Genomic DNA, 26,077 nt, shown 5'->3' on the forward strand with positions numbered 1-26,077 from the left:
GGAATTAGCAAAAGATCAAGGGTATATTAGTAAATGTAATTCCCATGAGATGGTCAAAGTTCTCGGTCAATTAAATGGAAGTTACTAAACTTTTTAGCGAACTCGCATGAAACAGTGCACAAAACTGTGATACCTAAACATATAAAATTTTGAATAATACATTATAAAATAATTTAATTTTTAATTATAATTTAAAAAATTAACAGCCAAAGTATGCTTGATTCGTGGGCATTACATGAACTGTTTATTCAATCTGGATAAATTATTTCCCAATTTTTAAAGAAAATTCTTCTCTAAAAAATCAACCCATTTGCCCTTCCAAACTCTATTTCTAACTTGTAATTAGTTCATTATAGAGTTCTAACATTTATGGTATGTACTCTCTTTAAAAAAAAAAAGATAACTCATTCTGGTCAAGAAAACTTATTAAATTAAGAATAATTGAGGTTAGAAAACTCCTGACATTACGTTGATTAAAACATAAACTGAACCAACACCATCTAAGTAGTTAAAAGCAGCAACATTTTCCAATGCCACAAAGGCTCACTCTAGGCATATGAAAATTTGAAATCGGCACCAAACATAATAATAACATGGAATGTTTATGGAAAACACAATATTATTACATATGTTAATAGTTCTATAATTTGAAAGAGAAAAAAAAAATGATATCAAAGACATCAGACTAATTCCACTTTCACCAAACAAACCCCCGCCAAAGCAACATTGGGAAAGTCATAGAACCCGGTGAATAAAAGCACAAACAGGTGCGTGCGCAACAGATTCAAAAAACTCCTCATTCCTCTGCGGCACTGGCTGCGTTCAAATCAACGCTAAGGTCCAGAACCTGCTCACACAAAACCATCAATCTGATTACTACTTGAGCATCAGCCTAAAGTTGGGAGAGCAAAGAAAATATCCCCAACAAGGAGAAAGCTATGGTTCTACAACGACAACAAATCAAACCAAACAATATTAAACTGTCACCAAAATAAATTGTAGCTTTAAAATTTGATATTTCTCATGCATGAAACAACAATCAACATTTAATCCTACTGAGACAAAAAAAAAAAAAAAAACTGACTACTTCAATAAAATTTAAAACCTCACCTTTCCAGTAATCATGGTGTACATGTTCAGTACATCCACTACAGTTGTCTCAAAATGTGTTGTAGCGTCGTAACTCTGTTATGGGTACCAGGAGAGAGATTAATCACAGTACATATGCAGGGGAAAATGCAGCAATATTGAGTTAAAATGGCTCAAAATAAAGATAACACTTGGTTGAGATATATACTCACCGTTGATATAAAACAATTGTCCAAAGAGGGCTCATTGACTGGCATGAATCTATCATAAATATCAAAAAATATTTCATCAACAGGACCAAGAAGATCAATTCCTGGCTTTAGCTCAGCCTGAGGATTATCAGTCTCTGCATCTGCCGATACAAATGCAACGAATTTACCCTTTGCAGCAACATTGTGAGAATAAGAACAACAGAAAACGTACCTGTCAAGGCATACAAGAGTCAGGAATCAGGCTGAAAAAATTAACAAATAAAGAAAAGAAAAAAATAACATATATTCTAATGGGTGCCAACAGGCACCAATTTGATTCTGTGAGCCAGCGACTCTTCCCTATCTCTGAATTGGTTTTTGGACAGTACACTGATATGAAAAATTCACTTTTCCATGAAAGTAAAGAAAATGGATAACAGCAACCATCCATGACTTTGCTACTTGATTCCATCCCAGAATCTAAAAGAAAAAAGTACACATAAAAATAAAGATCTCTCTCATGCAATTAGTCTAGATGGCCTTCATTTTCAAACCATGAAACCCTTGATATTTAACTTTAAGGGCTGAGATCAGCTCTATTCAAGCAAACAGCAAGTACATGAATGTTTACCTTACCTGCATCAAGTTACCCACTTATTTGTTACAACGCAGAAAATCAACAGGATAAAGAGAGAAAGGAAAACAAAAGTCCTATCCAAACAACTTATCCATTGAATTTTGAGCAAGGAAAGAAAGAGAATAGGGGAAAAAGTTCCTAAAAGTTTCCTTTCAGAACGTAAGAAACTTAAGCCAAAAGCAGATGAGTTTAGAGGTGAATTCCTTGGCAAGTGCAGTTCTCCAGCACAAGGTGCAAATTTTCAATGAACACAAACATAGAAAGAAATATAGAATCTTTCATTATTTAAGAAGGCAGACTTATCTTCCCTCCACTTTATTTTCTCTTCTATGATAATGACATGAACAGCATTAATGAGAACTCACATGTCCGACTTGCGACCCAACTGCTTCTGGGGCAGGATGATCTGCACTGAATGAGAATCATTTGTGTTTGGAATTGGGTGGCTCATGATAGCAATTGCCCTGGCCACCTTACCAACCTTCCTAACCTGTTAAAACAAAATAATTGTAAATCATGATATTGACATGTGAATTCAGATAAGTCTAGAATTGGCTTCAAAACTCTTGACCAGGGATCATATAATTGTAATAATACAAATTTTGATTAGACATTTATTTTATATATAAAGTTTTTAGAGAAAATAAACTTCTAATTTTTTTATTCCTTATTTTGTTTACATTTAAAATATAAATATAAATTAGTTATCCTTATTTTACTTGAACTCTAATTATATGATATAATTATACTATTATAACTTTAAATAATATAGTATTCTACTTAACATAAAATCTTTATCAACACTTCTCTTCAAGTTGGCGCAAAAATATCACACATGCCCAACTTGCAAATCAAGTTCTAAAGAAATTTGTTGCATAATCTTTTAGTGAAAATGTCAGCCACTTGGTCGCCAGAAGATACATGATATAAGCACAGAAAGCCACAAACTACCTTCTCTTTTATGAAGTGTTGATCAATCTCAATATGTTTTATTCTGCATGTTGAACTGGATTATGAGCGATGATAATTGCTGCTTTATTGTTACAAAACAGGAATAGTTTTTCATTTTTAACCAGTTTTAACTCCCTCATTAGCTTTTGCAACCATAATATTTTACATACTCCTTGGGTCATTGCTCTATATTCTGCCTCATTACTAGAGCAGGCAACCATACTTTGTTTCTTACTTTTCCATGTAACTAAGTTGCCTTCTACAAGTGTGCAGTAACCTATAATTGATCTTATATCATTTAGGGAACCAGCCCAATTGGCATCTGTAAATGATTCTATTTTAAGGTGACCATACTTAAAAAAGAGCAGATATTTTCCTGGTGCAAACTTCAGATATCGTAATATGCAGAAGACAACATATAAATGAGTCTCATGAGAATCATACATGTACTGGCTCAAAAGACTAACTGTATATACTATATCAAGTCTGGTATGCGATAGATAAATGAGTCTTCCAACTAGGGTCTGGTATCTTCCAAAGTCAACTGATGTACCACTACCTGCTCGCAATTTTTGGTTGCTCTCAATAGGTGATTCTGCCGGTTTGCAACCCATTATACCAGTCTCTTTTAGTAAGTTTAGGATATACTTCCTTTGAGAAATGAAAATTTCTTTATTGGATCTGTCAACTTCAATCCCCAAGAAGTATTACAATATTTCTAAATCTTTTATTTCAAACTCTTGAGCAAGAAATTCCTTCAACCGAGTCATCTCCTTTGTATCATCTCCAGTCACCACAATATCATCTACATAAACAATGAGAAGAGTGACTTTACTTTCACGATGTTTAATAAACAAGGTATGATCCTCATTACTTTGTTAATATCCAAAAGAGATCATAACTGTTTTAAACCGTTCAAACCATGCTTTTGAAGACTGCTTTAATCCATATAAAGTCTTTTTTAATTGACAAACTTTTCCTTACATCCTCTCATCTTCAAATTCAGGTGGAATTTCCATGTACACCTCTTCCTCTAAGTTTCCATGGAGGAATGCATTTTTTACATCAAACTGCTATAAATCTCAATCAAGATTAGTTACGCAAGACAAAAGTATCTTAATTGTGTTCATCTTCGCAACAGGTGCAAATATCTCCTGATAGTCAATCTCATAGGTCTGAATAAATCATTTAGCCACCAATCTAGTTTTGTACCTTTCAATCGATCTGTTTGCTTTGTGTTTTATAGTGAACACCCATTTGCAACCAACTATCTTCTTTCCCTGTGGAGGTGAAACAAGTTCCCATGTTTCATTTTTTGTCAATACTTTCATTTCTTCAATCATGGCTTTCTTCCACTTGGAATCTCCTAGAGCTTCTCTCCAATCCTGTGGAATAAATACAGAAGAAACAGACAAGACAAAGACTCTTTAGGAGGGAGATAAAGAGTCTTAAGAAACAAAATTAGATATAGGGTGCTTAGTACAAGTTCTCATTCCCTTTCTAATAGCAATAGGTTTATTTGATAAATCACAAGAAAAAGATAACTCACCAATATCTTCTAGAACCAAAGAAGATTATTGACCTGGGACAGACTGCATAATGACTTTTTCAGACTTCTTTCTCCTTTAATACCTTTTCAAGTCTGATTTATCTAGACGTCCACCATTATTTTCTTGATTAAGACTCTTTGTAATAGAATTTTCCCCCTGAATATGATTCTCAATCGTTACCCAATTAGGTATCACTTCTTCCTTCTCACTCTCCCCCTAAAGAGGTGTTGGGTTTGAGTTGAAGTAAGATTCATTCTCCCTAAAGTTAATATCCATAGTTATAAAGTATTTTCTAAATGGTGGATGATAACACTTATACTCTTTTTGGGTAGAAGAATATCCAACAAATACACACTTAAGAGCTCAAGGTTCTAGTTTACCTACATTTCTAGCATGAACAAAGCACACACATCCAAATACTTTTGGGGGAACAATGTAGGAATTTTTTTCTTACAAAACCTCCATAGGACTTTTAAAATTCAGGATCCACAAAGATATTCTATTGATAAGCTAGACAGCTAAGAGAACTGCATCTCTCCAGTAACTCTTTAGTAGATTCATTATGAACATTAGTGACTGAGCTACCTTTAATATGTATTTATTTTTTCTTTCAGCAACCCCATTTTGTTCACTAGTGTAGGCACAACTTGTTTGATGAATTATCCCATTTGACTCCAAATAGGCACAGAACCCACTATTCATATATTCTGTACCATTGTCCGTTCGCAGAATCTTAACTTTAGCATCAAACTGTGTACATATCATTTTAAGGAAAGATTGAAAACATGAAAATACATCACTTTTGTTTTTAGCAAATAAAGGTAACAAATCATCTATGACCAGAAAGAAAAGTATTCTGAGTAGGTCCTCATACATCAAAGTGAATAGTTTTAAAATGATCAATACTTCTATTATTAATTAAATGATAAGAGTTCCTCTAAGCAAGTTCGCATGCATCACAAAATAAAAACTTCATAAAGGTTCTTTTGAATAACTTAGAATATAATTTTTCTAAAACAAAAAAGGAAAGATGTCCTAATCGTCGGTGCCATTGTAGTATCTCCATATTGACTTCTTTATTCTCAATGGTTGCTTGATTTCCAATTAAGTTCAGATGTCTATTCAAGACATATAAGTCATCTTACAATCTACCAGTGTCAATTCTCTTCCCGATTTGAAAATCTTCAAAAATGCAATGATTAGGAAAAAATTCAATCATACAGTTGAGATCTCTAGTTATGACACTAATAGATAAAAGATTATCAAAAAAACTACACACGTGTAAAATTGAAGACAATGTAATAATAAGAGTACAATTAATGGAACTTATTCTTGACACAGGAGTATATAACCCATCTGTTATACGGACATTATCACCTTCAGTACAAGAAGAATAGGTTAAGAATTCTTTAGAAGAGCCTGTCATATGTCTGTTAGCTCCAGAGTCTATGATCCAATTATCAGGAGTGGAAATATAATGAACAATACATGATTTTATCATATTTAATGTGCCAACAGTTGATGAAGAGTTAAGTTGACTTAGAAAGCGTTTCAGATTTTGAATTTCTTCTATGGAAAAGGCTCCAATGGATAGTGAACCAGGTGTTTCCCTAGTTTCAACAAAATTTGTTTGAACTCTTGTGGTTCCACCTCTTCTTCCTCCCCAACCTCTAACTGGTCTTCCATGCAACTTCCAACAAGTTTCCCTAATGCGTCTTGGCTTACTATAATAGTCACAGTTCTATATATCTCTGGATTGATCAAACTGAGCAACTAATACAGCTTTTTCAATTGGTGCAATATGAAGCATGGCATTTCTTCTACTCTCTTCTTGCTGAACATAAGTATAAATTTGTTTTAATGAAGGAAAAGGATCCTTACCAAGCACTTGGACCTGTATTTGATCATATTCGGTGTTCAAATCAGCTAAAAAATTATAAATTCGCATTTTTCTGTCAATTTCTGAAATTTGACTGCATCTACAGGGCACTCTACTTGAACCCATATTTGATTATATTCGGTGTTCAAACCAGATAAAAAATTATAAATTCACTCTTTTTCTATCAATTTCTGAAATTTGACTGCATCTGCAGGGCACTCCGCTTGAAAATCTTGATAGTAATCTAACTCTTGCCATAATCCATTTAATTCAGAAAAATATTGAGAAATAGTATCTCTCCTTGCTTTGTGTCATGAACTTTATTCCGGAGTTCATAAATCTGGGCGTCATTACCTATCTGTAAATATGTGAGAGATGCTGTATTCCATATTTTTTCGGCAGTGTTAAGCAACAGATATATTCTGACAATATAGAGTTGCATGGAATTTATGAGTCATGACATTACCAATGAGTTCTCAAAGTCCCATCTATTATATTCTAAACTACTAACATTTGGTTTCTTCACCTCACCAGTAATGTAACCTTACAACTCTCTAGATTTGATGAACAATAAGTAAAATCTCAACCAAGTAAGATAATTAATTCCATCAATTTTTACGGGACTGATTTATAATGAAAGATTATTAAAACTAGTAACACTCACCTTTTTTAGTTCTGCCATTTTAGAATGCTAAAAATAAGAAGAAAAAATACTTAGTAATGAAAAATAGACCTCCTATCTACACCAAGCAGCCAAAAAATGGAGCAAGATTTGGTTCAGCTCTAAAAGGCTGGGGTTTAGTTCTAAAACAACTCAGACTCGGCTCTAGAACAGCTCAAACTCAGCTCTAAAACGGCTCAAAGTCGACTTGGCTCGTCTTCTCCAGACAGATCTCTGAACGTGTGCAGAAAAAGGTAATGTTGTGGCCTTTTTTACATGCATCTATTGATGTGCGGCTATAATATTTTATTAGTGTTTCTGGATGTGCGATTTAAATTTTTACTAACGTCTCCGAATGTGCGACTGCACCTTTTTACTAGCGCTTGAGGATGTACGACTGCAACTTTTTACCAACGCTTATGGTTATGCGGTTGTATATTAATACCGACGCTTTCGGAGGTGCAGCTGCACTTTTTACTAACAACTGCGAATGTGTGGCTTCAATTTTTACCACGCCTGCAAATGTGCAATTGCAGTTTTTACCGGCGCTCTGATACCATGAAGTTTTTAGAGAAAATAAACTTTAAATTTTTTTATTGCTTGTTTTGTTTACATTTAAAATATATATATAAACTAATTATTCTTAATCTAATTGAACTCTAATTAATAGGAAATAATTATATTATTAGAACTCTAAATAATATAGTATTCTACTTAACATAAAATCTTTATCAACAATATATCCATTTAAGCTAGACTCTCTATGCATACACATTTATTTGGCCCATGATTCTAACAAAAGCTAACATGTCCTTCTTCATGAGTGCATCTATATCTTTATTTGAGGGCAAAAGTGAAGGAAAGAGATGCTGAAAGTTTTTTACATCTCATGGAAGACATACAGGAATAATAACATTACCTTGTTAGGCAGATAGGAAGGATCACAAACAACTTTCTTGCACATAGCAGTCTCTCCTTCAGACGTGACACCACTAACTTTACCTTCTTCATTGAACTCTACCTGGCAAAAAATAGAATTACCAACATTAAATTGATGCCAGTGTACACATAGTAATTTCTATCATGGGCCTGTCATAAGGTACAAGTAATGCAAGTATATAGTAGCTAAAGAAATACCTTGCACTCAGGCTTATTCAACATATATGTCCCACCATATACAGCACTAAGCCGTGCAAATGCCTAAGTTTGAAAAAAGGAAAAGGGAAAATTAAGATGGAGAACTAAGCAAATTAGGTTCCTTCATTATACCAAATCACCAATATGTTTGTAAAAAAACAAGTACCTGGGGCAGCTCTCCCAATCCATATAAAGGATATATATAAGGTGATCCTCCTTGAAAACGAGCAAGAGACTCCGAATATAGCTATCAAATAAATAGGAAATAAACTTTAGCAAAAGAAAAAGGAAAAGTTCAGATAGTATATAGAAATGCAAACTTTAAATCACATAACTGACAATCAAGAAAGTAACACTACAAATCCCGCAAAGAGTTCACCTTCATTTTCTTCACAGTCTCGAAAGCAGGTTCATCCAGGTAGTTGTCATCTCTATGAAGTGCCAATGCATGACCAATGAAGTCCACAGTGTTATCATCAAGACCATATTTGCTGTCAAAGAAACAAATGTGATGTTATGAATCGCATTTCTTCGTCAACTAACAGATTAGAGAAGGTAAGAGATCAACCAGAAATACAATCTCACAGGCTAGGCTAAACCTATCCCTCCAAAATAATAAGAACTCAAAGTAACCAAATAACGAAACTTGAATTCTATCAAGTTGTAACTTCTATGAATAGTGAACAAAAATTTTATTTTCTATCCATGTCCTAGTGACACCTAAAACAGTGCTGCATCTTCAAATCTTTTAAACGATAAAAGAATTTTTTTTGCCTCATTAAAATAAGGTTAGGAAACGCAAAAAAAAATGTTTAGTGCAATAAAACATAAACAGCAACTTACGCTATCAGCTCCCTAGTTGTCACTCTTGTCAAATCCATTCCTTCATGTGTTTTGGGGTCACTCTCATCATAGTCCTGAACATATATAAAGAATTTTCGAGCGCGACGTTTTTCAAATATCCCCATGAGTGGAGATTTGAGTGCCTCCATGTCAGTTGCCGGTACCTTGTGAACCTACAGGCGTTTATTTACAAGCACCTTGAGTCAAGAAAAATGCAAATAATATTGTACTAAAAAAAGACCGATACTGCATTGTAAGAAAAATTATACCTTTCCTTTATTATAGACATAACTGCCATCTACTGCTTTGAAAGATAGGTACTTTGTAACATCTGTATGAATAAGGACACGTACAAGCTTGCCATTTGCCATCATAAACTAGCCAACAAGAAGCATCAGCAAATGATCAGGGGACATAATTCAAATATTTTTCCTGCTAGGAACTAGATTGGCTCTAGCAGTGAAATATGATTACCAACCAAGACAAGTAAAAAGGAAGCATCGAGTTTAATGAAAATCACCTTAGGGACCATGTCAACATTATAGTCCCTGCTAGAGCCCAAATGGGCCGGAGGTTTATCACTTCCTCTAAACCTCTTCCATAGCTGTGAAAATGATCATAGTCGCATAAAAAGTAAAAGGAATTTCAAGAAATAATAAAAGGGTGAATAATAGAAGTAAGGAGTAACCCAAAGTCTTCAATGAGACTTTAAGGAAGTAGAACCTGAACAAGGTTGAGGGATGTAGACTCTCCACCGTAGTAATCATTTCTATCCATATGCAGTACCTGGGGATAAGCAACAGGGCAAAATTATTGCAAAAACATTAATGCTTACAGTTACAGTACACTGCTTCCAAATTTAGCTAATGCAAATATACTTCTGCACAAGTGAAACCTACAAACCAACCCACCGACATCCAATGAAAACAAAAATTCACTTTGTATTTCCAAGCTACTGCAAATGAAGAAACAAATGTATGAATACAAACAGAGCTAACACTGTCTTACAGCCCATTTGTTTCACAATTCAGTAATCAGAGATTTATATGAGAGTAGAATAACATGGTCCTGCAGACATAGTAACTAATTCTCTTCCAAATCCAATGTTAGTCAGATAAATTACAAGATTAGAATTGGACAGGAAATTGAAATTATTAGTATAATCAAAATGCCCTGGATTGCTAAAAATAAAGAAAGTTAGCGTGCAAGAACAATAATGAAAAATAAATAATGATGCACCATATTTAGAAATTTTTCATATTTGACTCAAAGCTCAAGTACAGTTTCCATGAACTAGTTTTCCCAATCCAACTTACAGTAGAAAAACAACCAATATTACTTTTTTAACCATTGCAATGCAAATAATATTGTCGCTCAAACAACACCTGGTTTACTGCCCAACAAGCCCTTAAAATGATCAATCAACCAGAAAACAAGTGTGTAAGATGTCTCTAAGGATTATCTACTATGGGCTCTTAAATGTTCTTGTTCAGAGATAAATGATTGGCTTTCAAGTTTTTACTGCTTCATTTTAAAAGGTTAAATTCATCATCAAAGAGAATTGCAACTTCTATAATTACCGAAGAAGTAATTTTTTAACTTGTTTTGAGAGACAAGCATCTTTGCAAACTGCAGTTTCAGTTCCCCGCAGCTATTCATCATGCATAGAGCACTCTGACAGCATCTCTATTCTAGTTCAAAACTCAGGCCGCACCATTTCAACTATGATCCTTACGTCTATATCATATTCTCTTCCTTCCTATTAACAAGTTTACAGAATTCAAATTTTTTACTCCCCTCCCGAACCACAAGTAAAATTAAAATTGGAATAACTAGACACAAAACCAAAAGCGCCTAAATTCAATTGTAGTAAAAAAATAAGTCAAATCTATACTTCGCTCATCATCGAAGTTTCTAACGTTAGTTCTAGCTCGAGTAGCGGATCTCGATTACGGGACTGAAGAAGCACAGTGTCAAGATCACAAAGTAACCAGATCCGTCGGATCGATATAAATCACACTAATCATTTTCATTTAATAAAGAAAACTTAATCGAGATTGAAGCACCGCCAATAATTCCTAGTAACATCGATTTATATATATATAGCGATAGAGAGAGAGGACGCAAAATACGGTGAGAGGTGAAGAAGATGAACAATTAAAGAGATGAAGAAAGAGAAGAGACCTTGAGGCCATCGACGGAGAGAAGACCGCTGAGGATGCATTCCTTAAGACCAGTCCCCAACACTATCACATCATACTCTTCATCCATGGTTGGACCTGCTCTGAAGACACGGAGACAGAGAGGTAAGCGAGGGTTTTGAGGGGCTTAGGTCGGGTCAATGAACAGGGAGAGAGAGAGAGAGAGAGAGGGCCTTAATAACAATGATGAGAGACAGAAGAAAGAGAATGAGATACTTAGTTTGTAAAATGGGCAATTTAAATGCCTAAAGAAACATATTTGTTTAATTGAAAAATACAATTATTCCTCTGAAAAATGTATAAAATAAAATAAAATAAAATTTCTTTTTTATTTTTTTTAATTATGATTTACATATTAAATCTATAATTAAATTAAATTTTATATTTTCAAACTAACAAAAAAAAATATGTGCATTGCATTAAATGATATACAAAACTAACTTATAAATAATGCTAATTTTTAAATTTTTAAATATAATTCTTAGATTTCAAAATAAATATATGCTCGTGATATTAATACCAAGTTTTAATAAACAAAAATAAAATATTAAATATTTTACGAGCATATATTATATTTTATAAATATAATTATACATATTAAATTTTATTATCATCGTAATTTCAACAAATCTATAATATAATTAAAAGTATAGTGTTATAGTTAAATGTACTTTAGAAAGGTTAATTAAATTAAAAAAATAAATAAAAAGTACTTAAAAAAGCTGCAAAAGGAAACGTATGAAATTAATTTTTATTTATTTATTGATAATTTGAAATATTATTTTATTTGAAAAGCAAATAAAATAATCCAATTATCGATGAAATAACCGGTTGACGAATTTGGTTGGTCTTGGGCTGCATTGGGGTTTGTATAAGATTTAGTCTGACGGTTCAGTCCGGTTCAAGATAATTATTTGTTGGGCTCTGACTATTTTTGGCCTATGAAAATCTGGGATTGTGTTCTTGAGTGAGCATCATCCGGTTCAGACCGGACCAGCTAGTTTAGTTCGGATTGACCGCACCAAGTCATAGTTTGGCAAATCGAAGAATTCAAATTAAACCGATCTGGTCTCGATTCCCACCGATAAACAAAAATAATAATAATTATAACAAAATATTTGTTTAATTTTTTTAATATTTCTATTTTTTTATCTAATTAATTGTACTAATTATATAATATTAAATAATTTATGTATTTATGAATTATTATTAATTTTTTATTAATTTTTTTATTAAAAGTAATAATAAACTTAATCTATCCGGTCGATATTGAAATTGAATTAGACAGAATCTAATACTGTTCAATTTTTAATATTAAAATTAAATTTTTTTTGCTCTCAATCCAGTCATAATCCAATTCGATTTTAAATCGTTTGCGCACTCTTTATAATTAATTAAGTGTATAAAATCGAACTTGAAAAAAAAAATTGCAATAAATCACGGTAATTGATCAAAACCATAATTTCATTAAATTTAAATTATTTAAAATACTTGAATAAATATATCCATTTAAATTTTAAAATGTAATAAATGATGTACTATATTATAAGTATACTAATTTGAGATTAAAATATTTATCGGATAAAATTAAGTTTAAAATTATTTCATAACAATTGAATATTTGACTTTGTTCCATTTTAACATTAAACTTGACATGAATATATTACTTTTATATATTATACTATAAAAATAATTTTTAAAAAATAAATATAATAATATAATCACAATAAATAATACCGATTATGTTATATTATGCTATAATTAATAGATATATCTTTAATAAAAATATAATTAATATTACAGATAAATGATATAGATTATATTATGCTATAATTAATAGATATGTTTTTAATAAAAATATAATTAATAATATAAATAAATGACAGAGAATTATTCGAGACATAAATTAATATTTTTTGTAACAAATTATTTTTATTTTTATTATTACAATTATATTATAAAATATATATATTAATTATTCGGTGGACACTTATTTCATATTTTACGATAATGTAGGTTCGAATTATAAATTACTCGTGACATATATGGTACCTATTAAATTGTGTTATATGTGTTTTCATTATGAGTTTATATTATTATGTAGTGTATACATTATGTTTTATATTATTATATTATTGTATTTTTAAATAGCAATTATTATTTTTTTTTAATGGAAGATGATGAATGCATCATACTTTTAATGATTGAACTTGACTAGCAAATGGAGTTAAAAGAAGAATAATAATAATATTGAAGGGAGAGTGGAGTGGAGTAGTTCGCCCTTTATTGGACAAAGCAAGTCAACCAACCAAACAATTTTTATGATCCCTCTCCGCTCCCCATTTATTTATATGTATTATTTTTTAGATTTTATTCATAATTTTAATTTAAAAATATTATTTAAAAAATAATATGTTATAGTTATTTAATTGAAAAATTTATCGTAAAATGTACACAATATTTTTTATATGTTCCCTATTACGCGTGAATTTATCAATTAACTGGCTATCTATATACTTCGTCCGGTAATAAGCGTCAAACATTTCATCGTTTCGATATTCCATATGATATAAGTATGAATCATATATTCAAAATCCTTTCAGTATGGGACTTTACAACTCCGTCCGACTGAGGTAACGTTACGGTAGGATTTTTTATGTACTGGAGCCGTCTGCCATTTCTTAGAATATGCAGTAAGTTTTTTATATAAAGATCCTCATTAACAAAACGACCACCGAGCAAATATCAATATTTCATTTCATATTCACATATTAATTAAATGGTATTTATACAAACAATACAATTTTATACCTTAATAACCAAAAAACGTATTCAGAGTCTTTATTTCTAATCAGTCAATCGGATCAAGAAAATAACGATTAGACAGTCAATAAACGAGACAAACTAAGGCAAATATAAACTGACCAGTTCCGACTCCACTAGTAACATATAGTTATTTTTTATAATTTTTTTAATTTTTCACAAAATACAATATTATTGATTATTAAAACTCAATTTATCGTAATATGGAATATGGTGAGCGATTTTTACCCGAATCAGTGTTTCGAAACGTCGTATTATCTACTACATCTCTTGACGAGTTTCGAATTTTGAATTTTTCATGCAAAAATATAAATACTCATCATATACCTAAAAATATCCCATAAAACTCAAAAGCGTTATTGAAAATATTTTTCTGTCAATTTTAAGGTTTCGGTACGGTGGTGGTTCGTCTCGACCTATATGATTTTGACTGATTTTGCACATATTCATGTAAAAAAGTACGTTAAGAGGCCTCAGTTGGCCATAAAATAAAATAAAAAAATCGAACTTACTGGCGGGGGAGAGGGTGGCCTCTAAGTAGGCCCAAGTCTCCTTCTTGCATAGTCTTGTCCACTTCCTATTCAACACTCTAACTTAAATGTCTTAATTCCTTTTGCCAACTAGTCTATCTTCTCATCACCATTTACGTGTCCTGTACTTACAAATACCTAACTAGCCCATATTTCATAATCTATGACATTCATGCAAGTTTTCTCTAAACATGTATACAAAATACTATAATTTTACACACATGTAGAATCATGCCAACCACATCAGCCCCAAAACATCCACATCAGTCACTCACCATGACCCAACAGAAACACAATAATAGCAATCATAATTGATACACTACTAGAGCGATTCAACCATATAAGACATGCACACACCGACCTTCACTTGGCCACACACACACCAACACCATACCCATACGACCCTTATTCGGCCACACACAGACACACTAACATCCCAATGGCCCTTATTCGACCACACACACACAAACATCCCCACGACCCTCACTCAGCCACCCACCCCCCCCCCCCCCCCCAATGGTCCTCACTCGGCCAAACACACACACACACACAAACACCCAATGGCCCTCATTCGGACACACACACACACACACACATCGGTCACAGTTAGCCACACGCATATACACTAGCAACACCCACGCGTACACCGATCAATCCACATTGCCACAAAAAATTATAGAATGTAGTCCACATATACACACCTCAAGCCCAATCAGCAACACACGCATATTTTTATTAGCACCAACATCAGCGCCTCAAACACTCTCCTGCTGTCACCAATATCAGCACACCAACTCTCCAAACCATCGACATCAATATTAGCACCTCAATATTTTGAATTAGCGACGCACGTCGCCACACTGCCGATTATACTTAGACTCACTCTCCTACCTACAGCCTCTACTTCGCAACACTTATCATTATATTCCAACCATTCTTCATACACCTTAAGTTTAACAGTTTATTTCTTCATCCCTGTATTGTGTCACCCCTCTCTACTTATTCACTTAAGCACCAATTTCACTCCTCAATTTGACTACTCTATTCAAATTATCACTCGTCACCCTGCACTCCCACTCCCTAACCGTAACACTGACAGCCTATACTGCTTCTTGATTGGTAGCTGCTTATTATGTTTTATAAAGTACCGTGTCAAAAATATAGTATATAATTTTTAATCCAAGTTGTGAGGAGTATATTGGACTTACACAACGGGTACAATGATGATATTTAATCCTAGTGACGATCTCTCTTCTCCCTAAGCTCTCTTCGTGTCAGAGTTTATACGCCAAAATGACTTTATGCTTTCGGCCTTTTGGTGCACCACCTATTCCTTGGTCGCTCGAATCCTACTTCTCCTCTCTCTTCATTCGCCCCTTACACAAGGCATACCATACAATTTTTTTCGATCGCGCCACAAATTTGGCCCTCCTCTACAGTGCACACTGATTTTCTTTTTCTTCATTCACCGTCGTCTCTTCCTCTTCTTCTTCTTTTTCCTTCACCCCCGTCTCTCTTCTTTCCCTCTCTCCCGACCTTTGTTTCATGTGCTCGTCTCTCTTCTTCTTCTTATTCCTTCACCACCGTCTCTCTTCTTTTCCTTTTTGTTTTTCTAATAGGAATATTACATATAGTGTATAATTTTTTTAATTATTAAAATTACATTCGGTTTATCAATTTATACCATGATATCAATCAATATACACACTTGACAAAAAATATAAATAATTGTTTATAATTTATTATCATTTTCTTTTAATATTTAATAACATCGAATTAAATATAATATTATAATCACACGTATTGTAATATTTTAGGAAAAAAAACCACTTTTATTTTCTTTACGTTACATTAACCGAACCAAACGCGGCACAATATTTCTGTTAATTAAAACGTATGAATCCTGGAACAAGAGTACCACAGGGACAAGTGTGTCCTAAAGAGCATGGGATGCGGACCCCACTCTATGAAGACGTGGGCCCCACATAAAATAAAATAAAATATAAAAAATAAAAAATGAAAGGTGCCAATTCAAGAACTAGACAAAACACAAACGGGTGGGCACCCCCCCTAGAAGAACAACTTGGACAAGAGACAACATGTTAACGTGTAATCATTGTAGTGGAGATGTCTGCTTGTGTGGGTCCCACATCCATTTTTTTAATATATTTTAATTTTTATATGTATTGTATCTATTGGTGACTCTCGTTTTCATCTATATAAATAAATTGATTTTTTTTTAAAAAAGATTATATAGTTTTACTATTTGTATGAAATTATTGCATAATTAAATTATCTAATTTCAAATCACAAATTAAAAATGTATTATAAAATAATAAAAATTGGTTGATAATAGTTAAATCACATTAGTGGTATTATATTAAAAAACAATTGGATTTTAAATTATATGATACGTTTAATAATTTTCTAAATTAAATAAAATTTGTTAAAATAAAATTATTAATTATTTGGGAAATCTCAATAGTAAAAAGTAAAAAACAAATTACTCTCAATAGTAAAAACTTAAAAAGATAATAATAATAATAATAATAATGAATAATAAATAGTAATTAAAATTATACAAATAAGAATAAAAAAGTAAAATATGAATATTTAAAAGTAAAAAAAAAAGCAGAATAATAATAATTTAATATATTTTTAAAAATTAATTAAATTATTAAATAATAATCAGAATTAATTTATTTTATTAATATATTCTCTCACCTCTTTCTCCTGTATCACTCACTTCGTTGTTATGATTACATCACCAAAATACAATAACAAAGCTTCCATGGAATCAACTTATTTTTGGTATCTACAACTAAAAATATAAAAAAATTAAATTTAAAATTAAAAATAAAACATATGAACAGAGGCAGTGGCAGAGGGTTCTTCTCTCCCATTTCTCTCTCTCCATCTCTCAATTATAATCGCAGGTCTGCTCTGGTGCTTCCTCTTTAATTTCTTCCTAATTACGATTTTATTTTACTTTTTTTTTTGTTTTATAGTTTTCTCCCTCGATTTCCTGTATTTTATCAGTTTCACGAACAGAGCGGTTGAGTGGTTGTTTAGTTGAACCTATCGGAAGTCGGATAATTTTTTTTTTGTTTGTTACCTTCTTCGTTTTTGTCTCGGTTTAAGAATATTGGTTTGATTTGCTCGTGCTGATGAACAACTCTTTCGTTTTCTAGGATTGGCCAATTGATCTTTCACAAATTGCTGGCAATTTATTGATGGTGAAGGAGAGAGGTTTCTTCTAGGGTTTTCTACTGACGAAACTGTGGGCTGCTTGATGTGTATATTTATCCAGTTCATGGTTTTTGATGTGAATCAGCGCAAACTTGCCTTTTCTCTCGTCGGTCTGCTTCGTGTTTCGATATCTGTGATGCTTATTCGGGGTAAATTTTGAGATCTATATTGTTTATCTCTGCTTTTAGGGGTTTTTGATTGGGGTTTAGTCGCCGAATTTCCCTTCAATTATTCTGGTTTTAGCCTCTTCTGATTGTTTCGCTCGTTTTCAAGCTATTTCGAGTAAGGAATTACAAGAAGAAAAAAAGGGGCTAATTTAGGGTATTCAGTTTTAGGGTTGCCGTAGGGGCATCTGCTCTTACTTTGAGGGTTTAGCCGTTTCTAGGATGCATCTTTTCCTCTTTTTGGAGAATTGAATTTTTGCTTGGTTGGGAGGTTTTCTCTTTGAGGATCTGTTGGTTTCTGCAGTTAATAGATGGAAAAGACCATTGTATGCGATAATATGCAAGTAGCTGACGATATTTACCCGGATGAATCCTTCTGCAACGAAATGGAGACAGAGGTAAACGTCACTGAAAGTCCAAACAATGAAATTCAAGGTTTTCCGTCAGAAAGAGGAGAGGGTAGTGACGTTGTGTTCTCTAGAGAGGGACCCCTTGTAAGTAGAGAGTCTAGAATATCTAGTAGTTGTGGTTATAGCTCGAAGAAGCACAAATCCAGGGTGGCTGCAGTGGATTCTGAACTTGCAAAGAAAGAGAAAGTTGGGCATGAGAAGAAGCTCAGTAGACAGGACAGGATTGAATTGGGCCGGCTGTTTCAGAGTGCTGTCAGCTCCCATGATTGGGAACTTGCAGAGAGTCTGATCCTCTTGGCAGACCCTCAAACTCTCAATGATGCGTTGTGTATTACACTAGACTCCATCTGGTTTTTGAGCACACAGCAGGAGCTTTATGGGATCACAGGGTTGATTAAGAAGATTATTGCCAATGGTGCTTATGACTTCACAAGAGCTGCTCTTAGGACTTCTTTTCTGGCATCTTGTGTCTCTGCCTGCCAGAGCCGAACTATGAGTCTTGCAGATACGGTAACTGTGATGGCTCAAAGGTAAAAGTGCCTACTCTCACTTCTATGTAGCCACCTTTTTTCTGCTTTGTCTCTAAGTTCTTTGTGTTTTATTTATTTTGTTCTCATCTTTTGGCGGTTTAATTTCTCACTAATATAATTTTTCCTGCCAATTTGTGTTTTCTTTTTATTTTTCATATCTATGAATGTCAATCACTCAATTGTTTCTCTGGTATGAATTGCTATGGAAGTATGGATAGTCATGTGATCTTACCTGGAATCTCCATGGTGCCCTCAATTGGCTTAATCGATGATATTTCTTTTATAGCGTAAGCATAGGTTAGCATTTATTGAGTAGAAATTTTGTCAACCTGCTATTTTGGATGAATCTGTGTGACATTTTGTACATGAATCTTGATAACATCCATTTCCTTCTTGACTTTTAGCTGCTTGTTCCCAATGTCTTTGCTGATGTTTTGCTAGACAATTAACATGTCAGTCTGTTTATTTTTGTGTCATAGCAGGCTGCATGAGCGTCTCCAGGAGTGCAATGGGGATGATGTTCTGAAGGCAGAAGCTGGTGCCAAAGTCCAGAAATTTACTGAATGGGCTCTCAAATGTATAGGTTTCCATTCTCGCTGCCAAGGGAATAGAGATAAAGTGACGCATAATTCAGCTGTAGAGATCCAACTCCAATTATCAGCATTCAAGACTTTCTTGGATCTTGCTGGGAACCAACTTACAGGAAAAGATTTCACAGAGGCCTTTGATGCAGCTTGCTTTCCCCTGACTCTCTTCTCTAGTTCGTTTGATCCTGGGTGGGCATCTGGAATATCAGCCACTGTAATACAGGGATTACTGGGTATGTTAGTGGAGGGGGGTGCTGACAACGTAAATCAGTGTTTTCTTGAAGCTTCGCGCTTTGGGAGTACAGAACTTGTGCGCATTCTATTGCAGGTAATCTTACTTCTCTGGATCCTAATGGCTTAGCCTTTTCAAGAGAGTTTTATTTTCCACGTTCTACTTCTCTTTTGGTAGCCCTTAAAGGGCATGTATATGGCTCTATAGAGCTTATGGAAGGCAAGTAATGTTATGGTTACTAATTGGCCAACAGGCCATTGGGTTTGCAAGGTCTAATCTGCAGTAGTTTTATCAATATATTCAAAACCTTTGAAGTGAAAAGAATATAAAATGTTGCTGCAAATACCATTCTTAGATCAAGTTTTTGAGTTTGATTGTGTTTCCAATGTATTAACATATGGATCTGTCTGATGGGAAATCACATAAAAGAAGACTGTTGACATCTATTTTAACACGAGGAAATAGCAGATTAAAATCACTAGCAGACTTGGTTGTTCCAAAATTTACCCCTTTATTAGTTTATTTGCCTGAACTTGGTTGTCCCGTCTAGACTACTACTGTAGACACAGCACTAAAGGGAACCCAAATGGAATTAGGAATTTTTGTTAAAAGACGCTGAAAGAGAGTCCATAAGATAGATCAACCTGGAAAAGATGGAGAAAAAGTGAAGGCAGAGAAGGGGAAACAGTTTTGGAGGAGCTTGATGAGAAATTGAGTTGAATTAATGTAAATTAAGTGTCATGTTTTTTATGGAGATGGATTTGAAAGTGATGAAAACAAGGTCCCTTTTGTTACCTTCTACCACTGCAGAAGAACAAAACTCTAAATTAACTGTTTATAATGGTCAATAAGAAAACAAGAGCAGACTGTAATGAGCAATATAGTTGCTATTTTTATGCAGTTTTTCTTCTATTCTTTCTCTATGTTTTGCTTTAGGAGATCTCTTCCTCTGGTTGTTTACTTTTCTTTCTTCTATCTGAAAAAAAAGAAAGAAAAAAAAAGCAGATTATAATGAGAAACATAGTTGGCAGTCACTGCCTATGAGTGCTGAGTTGGCATTAGTTCCTCTTCTCTCTCAGGCTTGGTTGGTTAGTCAAGCTTCTACCATTTTGAAATGGTAATAGTTTTAACTGCTTTGTCAATCTTTTCAGTGCTTCCATTTTAATTTGTTGGCAATTACATTTCTTCACTCAGGTGATAGTTTTCTTTTAGGATTAAAAATTTTGGTTTATTTGTTCTATCCAAAAGAATGTCCATTCTTCTGCATAAGGTGGCACAGGATTATCAATTTTAAACTGGAAAGTTTGAACATAATTTATCAACTAATCATTCAATTGGTGGTGTGAGATTCACTTGTTAATCTGATTGGAACGAAGGACTTCAAAATGGTACAAGTGCTATTGAGATTAAAGGGACTGATGGAAACTAATCTTAAATTATATGGACAAGCTCTGTGAGTAGACGGATAAATAGCTGCAGGCTTAAATGAAAAATGCAGGCAGAAATGACTAGAAGGAGCATAGTGCAGACTGGAATTTACTTCTCCATAAAGCGTCAAACCCATCCTTTTTAGATAAAGTCATTAGGTGGTTGGTTTAAAGTCCATTAAAAATTAGATATCCTTGCTGATTCATCTAAATTAATAAATTTATGAGGGATTTGGTAGGAAAATGGAAGGTTCTTTTGGATAAGATATCGCTTATTTTTGTTGGGTTGTAACAAAAGTGTGCTTGCCTAAGCATTCCCTGGTGCAAATAGTTTTAATTCTATTTGAATTCGTCAATGAAGTACATATGCCTTTACAAGTAGGAAATAAAGGCAAACAAGCATTTTGGCTGAAAATGCTAGCTACTCCAGGCTTGATGAGGCATGGATGGCCTTGAGGGAGCTGGCTAGAGGCTGAAAAATGAAAGTTCTTCATCCTTAATTATGAACATATACGTTACACCCAAATATTGGAAGAAGATGAAGAAAGCAGGAAGAAAGTGAAAGTGCAAGCTGCTCCAGGCTTGATGAGGCATGGATGGCCTTCAGGGAGCTAGCTAGAGGCTGAAAAATGAAAATGCTTCATCCTTAATTGTTAACATATATGTTGACACTTTAGGTTTCTAGTTTAGGCTTAATTAGGAAAGAAGATATTAATTGTACTGGGAGTTGGGAATAAGAGAAAATAGGCAATATTTTTCCGTTAATTAAGCTTGTAATTAGATTAAGCTAAGATCCTTAATATTAGGAAATCAGTTTCTGTGTTCTTTTTCTCCTATGCACATGTAAGCTATTTTGGCCCAAAAAACATCAGTTAAGGATTTATCAAAGAAAGGGCTTTAGAGTACCCATCTACAAGAGGTTGCAGGATTATCTACAATGAGTCCTAAACATTAATTCATAATAGGTCTCAGGATAAGAAGTCTTAGAAACAAGCAGCATACTTGATTCAAGATTTCAGCCGTAGTTGACCCATAACCTGATCCAAACTCGGTACTGTATCAATATATTGTAGGTGATGAGTTCAAAATATCCTTAAGCTTAATCTCCATCTGAGTTGTTCTTTTCAGAATTCCCATGCTTTATGGGATAGTGTTAGAAAAATGCTGTGGAGAAACAGAAATGGGCTAAAAATACTCTAGGTTCTGCAGATGACTGACATTCTCCTTTTGTTGGCTTGCTGTAGCTTGAATTCTTTAATGTTTCTCTTTTTGGAAAATGCATTATGCTTTATTTCCATTGTCATAATTATTTTTTTGTTTGGCTATATGGCATTTATTTATTTATTCAGATTGCCCAAAGGAACAGCTTGGATGTTGATGTCGACTTGGCTCTGGGTTTTGCGTCACATTACTGTAAGATTGGCACAATGGAGTGTCTAGTTGAAGAAGGTCATGCTATTGCTTTTTTGGGCCCATTGATGAGGGCAGCTGAGAGAGGATGCATGCAGGTTGTTCAGTGGTTTGTTAAAAGGGGTTGTCGGGACATGGAGCTGTGCCTGGCACTAACTGCTGCTACTTCCAGTAGTCAAGTTCATGTTGCGTCTTATCTCCTCCCTCATGTCCCTCAGCATGTCCTTGCAGCACTCAGTATTGAAATTCTGAAGGCTGCTGGTGAAAGAAGTGGTGGATCTCTTGATGGTGTAGCATTTCTCCTCCGTTCAGATTTCTTAGGTGATCCTGCAGCTACATATGCTGTTGCAGACAGCATTGCTGCATCCGATGATGAGGCTGTTCCAGCTGAGCTGAAGGCTTTTCTTAAGGAGCAGTGGTCAGAGGCAGCTTTTCTCAATGGACGAAAGCAAGGACAACAACATTACATGAACATAATGATGATTTTGAAGCATGGCAGTTCTCCTATTTGCCTGCGAGATCTGCCGGCCCCCTTAAGAGTGGCAATAGCATACCTGCCGTTGTACAGGGAGTGTGTGAAGGTGGGTGGTTCCTTGTTGTCGCAGAGGCTGAGGGGGCAACTAGTTGAAGCTGTACAAAGGCTTGGGGGTGGCATCTTGGAAGAGGTGGGTCAAGGCAGAGAGCTGCTGGCTATTTTGGAGCACCACCTACCTCCATTTTTGGTTCATGCTTCCCAAGTTGGTTATTAGCAGATAAGAACAAAAAAAAAAAAAGGACAAAAAATTTAGGTGCTGGGTCTTTCAGATTTTCACATATCACCTTTTTTACCTCTACAAGGTCTTATATGTGGCATAGGTAATAATAACAATTTACTGCTGGGTAAGATCAAGGGTGGCACAAGGTAAAAATCTCTTTGAAGGGTTTGTCACGTTTTCCTACCAAATTACCCACCATCATGTGGTTGGCTTAAACCCAAATAGAGCTGTCCCTCCTCTCTCTCTCTCTCTCTTTCTATATATATATATATATATACATGGAAAATGCATATATATTATATATACTATATATATACATATCATCTAATGGATGTGTGTATGTGTATTGAAGGATTTATGATGGAAAGACAAGAAGAGAGCACAATACTATGACAGACAGGAGTTGAGATTGGTGATGTATGATATGAGGATGTGGGGGAATGTATATTATAATGTCTGAAAGCCTTTGCACTTGCTCTCCTTTATCCAAATCCTTATAAATATTTTCATTTCTTTACTTTTATCAAACTATATAATATGAAATCTCAATGAAGGGATAATCAAGGAGTACAAAATAAGTCTATAAATGTATACCGTGCGTAAATTATATATATCTGTAAGTTATTTTATAATATACCAAGTAAACTGTAAATATTTTTATTTAAAATCTTCTCAAGGAACTTTTCTTTTTCTATTTTAAATGAAAGATATATTTCGTGGTTATTAAATATTTATAGTCGGATAGTCATAATAAATTAAAATTTTAATTAATTTTTTTAATAAAAAAATTCATGCACCTTTGTAGATGTCTATAAAACCTTATTGATGAGAAAAATATTTTTTTTTAATTCTAATATAATTGTCTATTAATTTTATTAGTATTTTTATAATAAAGTTTTATTATTCAATCTTGTATAAATATACGGATAAATTATATTTTAATATTGTGATTTTATTTTTTTAAAGGCTAAAAAATGTATTTTTTTGTATTACTTATTATCTCTTTAATTTTCTTTTTTTTTTCAAAATTCAAATTTTATGTTTTATATGTTTTGTCATTTCGGAACCTTAGAAATATGTATATATATATATAATACATATAACCATTTATTTTCTAAATAAATTATTGGAATTTCTTTAAGTTACCAATAAATTATTAATTTTTTAAGTAATTTTCTAAACAACCCTAGACACCTTAATCACATTCGACTAACTGCATGTTGGATCTGCACAGCTTTTCTTGGTTCTTAATTAATTATGTATTAAGAATGATTAGTGAAAAATTAATTTTTTAAAAAGCATACTGCTAAAAAAATGCCAATAGCCATGATGGGTCAAAGTCAACGACGCAAGGGCAAGTGATTTTTTCTTGGAGGGCCGCACGCTACATTTTACCGTGACCAAGTAAGCCTTCAATCTCCCAATAATTCTCCATTTAATTATTAAATAAAATACATTATGAGATAATTAGAGAAAATTGTCAATTTTTTTTAAATAATTTAGCCTAATATAATTTGAATTTGCTATGTTACATAAAATTAGTAACTTTTAAAATTTTTATATTTAAATTTTCACAATTAATATTTAAAAATTTAAATATCTCAACTTTATAAAAAACTAGTACTTTTATATAAACTATTAAAAGAAAAAAACTAAATTAAAAAATAAAAATTAGATTACAATATGACTAAATTGTATTTTATGTTAACATGAATAGCTTTATATGTGTTATTTATAGTTTATAGTGGTCGCACTTGTATTTTGTTTACAAGTTATGAATTCAAATTTTATTAAATATGTAGATTTTATTATTTTGTAGATGTATTGTGAATTAGTAATAGTCGAGACATAATATTTTGATTTAATATGAGTAAAACTTTAACTCATTAGATTATTACTGAGTTTACGGTGATCAAATTGTACTTTATTTTAACGAGTCATGATTTATTAAAGTAAAATGAATAATTCACGATGATTAAATTATTTTACTCTTAAGATATGATTAAATTTAATTAAATACATAAATCTCATTATTTTGTAAGCATATTACGAACGAATGATAGTTAACATATAATATTTGATTCATTAGCAGTAAAAAATTAACTCGTATTAAAGTATTGGTAGAGTTACGATACCCAATTTGTAATTTATCTCGACGAACCACAACTTATTTGGACAAAATAAAACAATATATGACATTAATTTTTTTTTATTGAAATAATTATAACGTGATAAAAAAATTCAATCAACTTTTTATAATTTAAACAAAAAAAAAAAAGTGACACTAATCTATTCCTCAAGATAACACAATTATGCAAGTGACCCATCAAATCATGGTCAATCACCTTATCAAATATTTGATTATCCGTTATAATTTTATTTATCTTATGAAAAAAAAAATTATATAATCTAAAATAAATTATAATAAAATTTGAGAGATAATTATTTATCATATAGTATGAAACATATTATTGTAACTAAAATTCTTTTATTGAAAAAAGCTATTTATATTCCCTCTTCCTAAATTCCTTGTATTTATCTCCATCCAAACATGGTCTAAAGATGAATATGTAACATTGGTGGTGTATGTAGAGGATAGAAGTAGCACTTGTTTGGTGTTAGCCATTCACATGATATGACCCTTTATGATAATTCATTCATTAATGGTGAATAAGTAGGAAATAATTATTATAATTACTTTACTTTATACTTTCAATAATCATAGAAAAATATAATTATATTAATGTATATCCCATATATAAAATACTTATTTTAAGTATATAGTTTCTTCAAGCAAAAATATTAATTATAATATAATATT

General features: G+C 32.8%; 2 protein-coding genes across 3 annotated transcripts; one reads left to right on the plus strand and one right to left on the minus strand.

The window, feature by feature from the left end:
- Window positions 1–583: 583 nt before the first annotated feature.
- On the minus strand, window positions 584–11,349 carry LOC110821340 (guanosine nucleotide diphosphate dissociation inhibitor 1). 2 transcript variants are annotated; one of them, XM_022051135.2, is made up of 13 exons: window positions 11,123–11,346; window positions 9,662–9,724; window positions 9,459–9,542; window positions 9,208–9,315; window positions 8,939–9,111; window positions 8,475–8,586; window positions 8,262–8,342; window positions 8,096–8,158; window positions 7,878–7,979; window positions 2,283–2,407; window positions 1,302–1,512; window positions 1,111–1,185; window positions 584–847 (listed from the first exon to the last, which is right to left on the minus strand). In XM_022051135.2, exons 1-13 carry the CDS (start codon window positions 11,207–11,209, stop codon window positions 797–799), a joined length of 1,335 nt encoding a protein of 444 aa, XP_021906827.1. In that variant the 5' UTR covers window positions 11,210–11,346; the 3' UTR covers window positions 584–796. The 2 variants fall into 2 exon arrangements, 1 of the variants encoding a protein (XP_021906827.1); XR_015819151.1 differs by lacking the exons at window positions 584–847; window positions 1,111–1,185 and adding an exon at window positions 4,081–4,253 and having other exon boundaries at window positions 1,370–1,512; window positions 11,123–11,349.
- Window positions 11,350–17,266: 5,917 nt separating this feature from the next.
- Window positions 17,267–23,773, plus strand: LOC110821337 (Ankyrin repeat family protein). Its single transcript, XM_022051132.2, has 5 exons — window positions 17,267–17,428; window positions 17,684–17,890; window positions 18,210–18,845; window positions 19,328–19,760; window positions 22,441–23,773. Exons 3-5 carry the CDS (start codon window positions 18,217–18,219, stop codon window positions 23,248–23,250), a joined length of 1,872 nt encoding a protein of 623 aa, XP_021906824.1. The 5' UTR covers window positions 17,267–17,428; window positions 17,684–17,890; window positions 18,210–18,216; the 3' UTR covers window positions 23,251–23,773.
- The last annotated feature ends 2,304 nt before the right edge of the window (window positions 23,774–26,077 follow it).

This window comes from Carica papaya, chromosome 5 (assembly GCF_054855325.1).
Source record: "Carica papaya isolate Zhongbai chromosome 5, ASM5485532v1, whole genome shotgun sequence".
In the NCBI taxonomy this organism is placed as follows: domain Eukaryota; kingdom Viridiplantae; phylum Streptophyta; class Magnoliopsida; order Brassicales; family Caricaceae; genus Carica; species Carica papaya.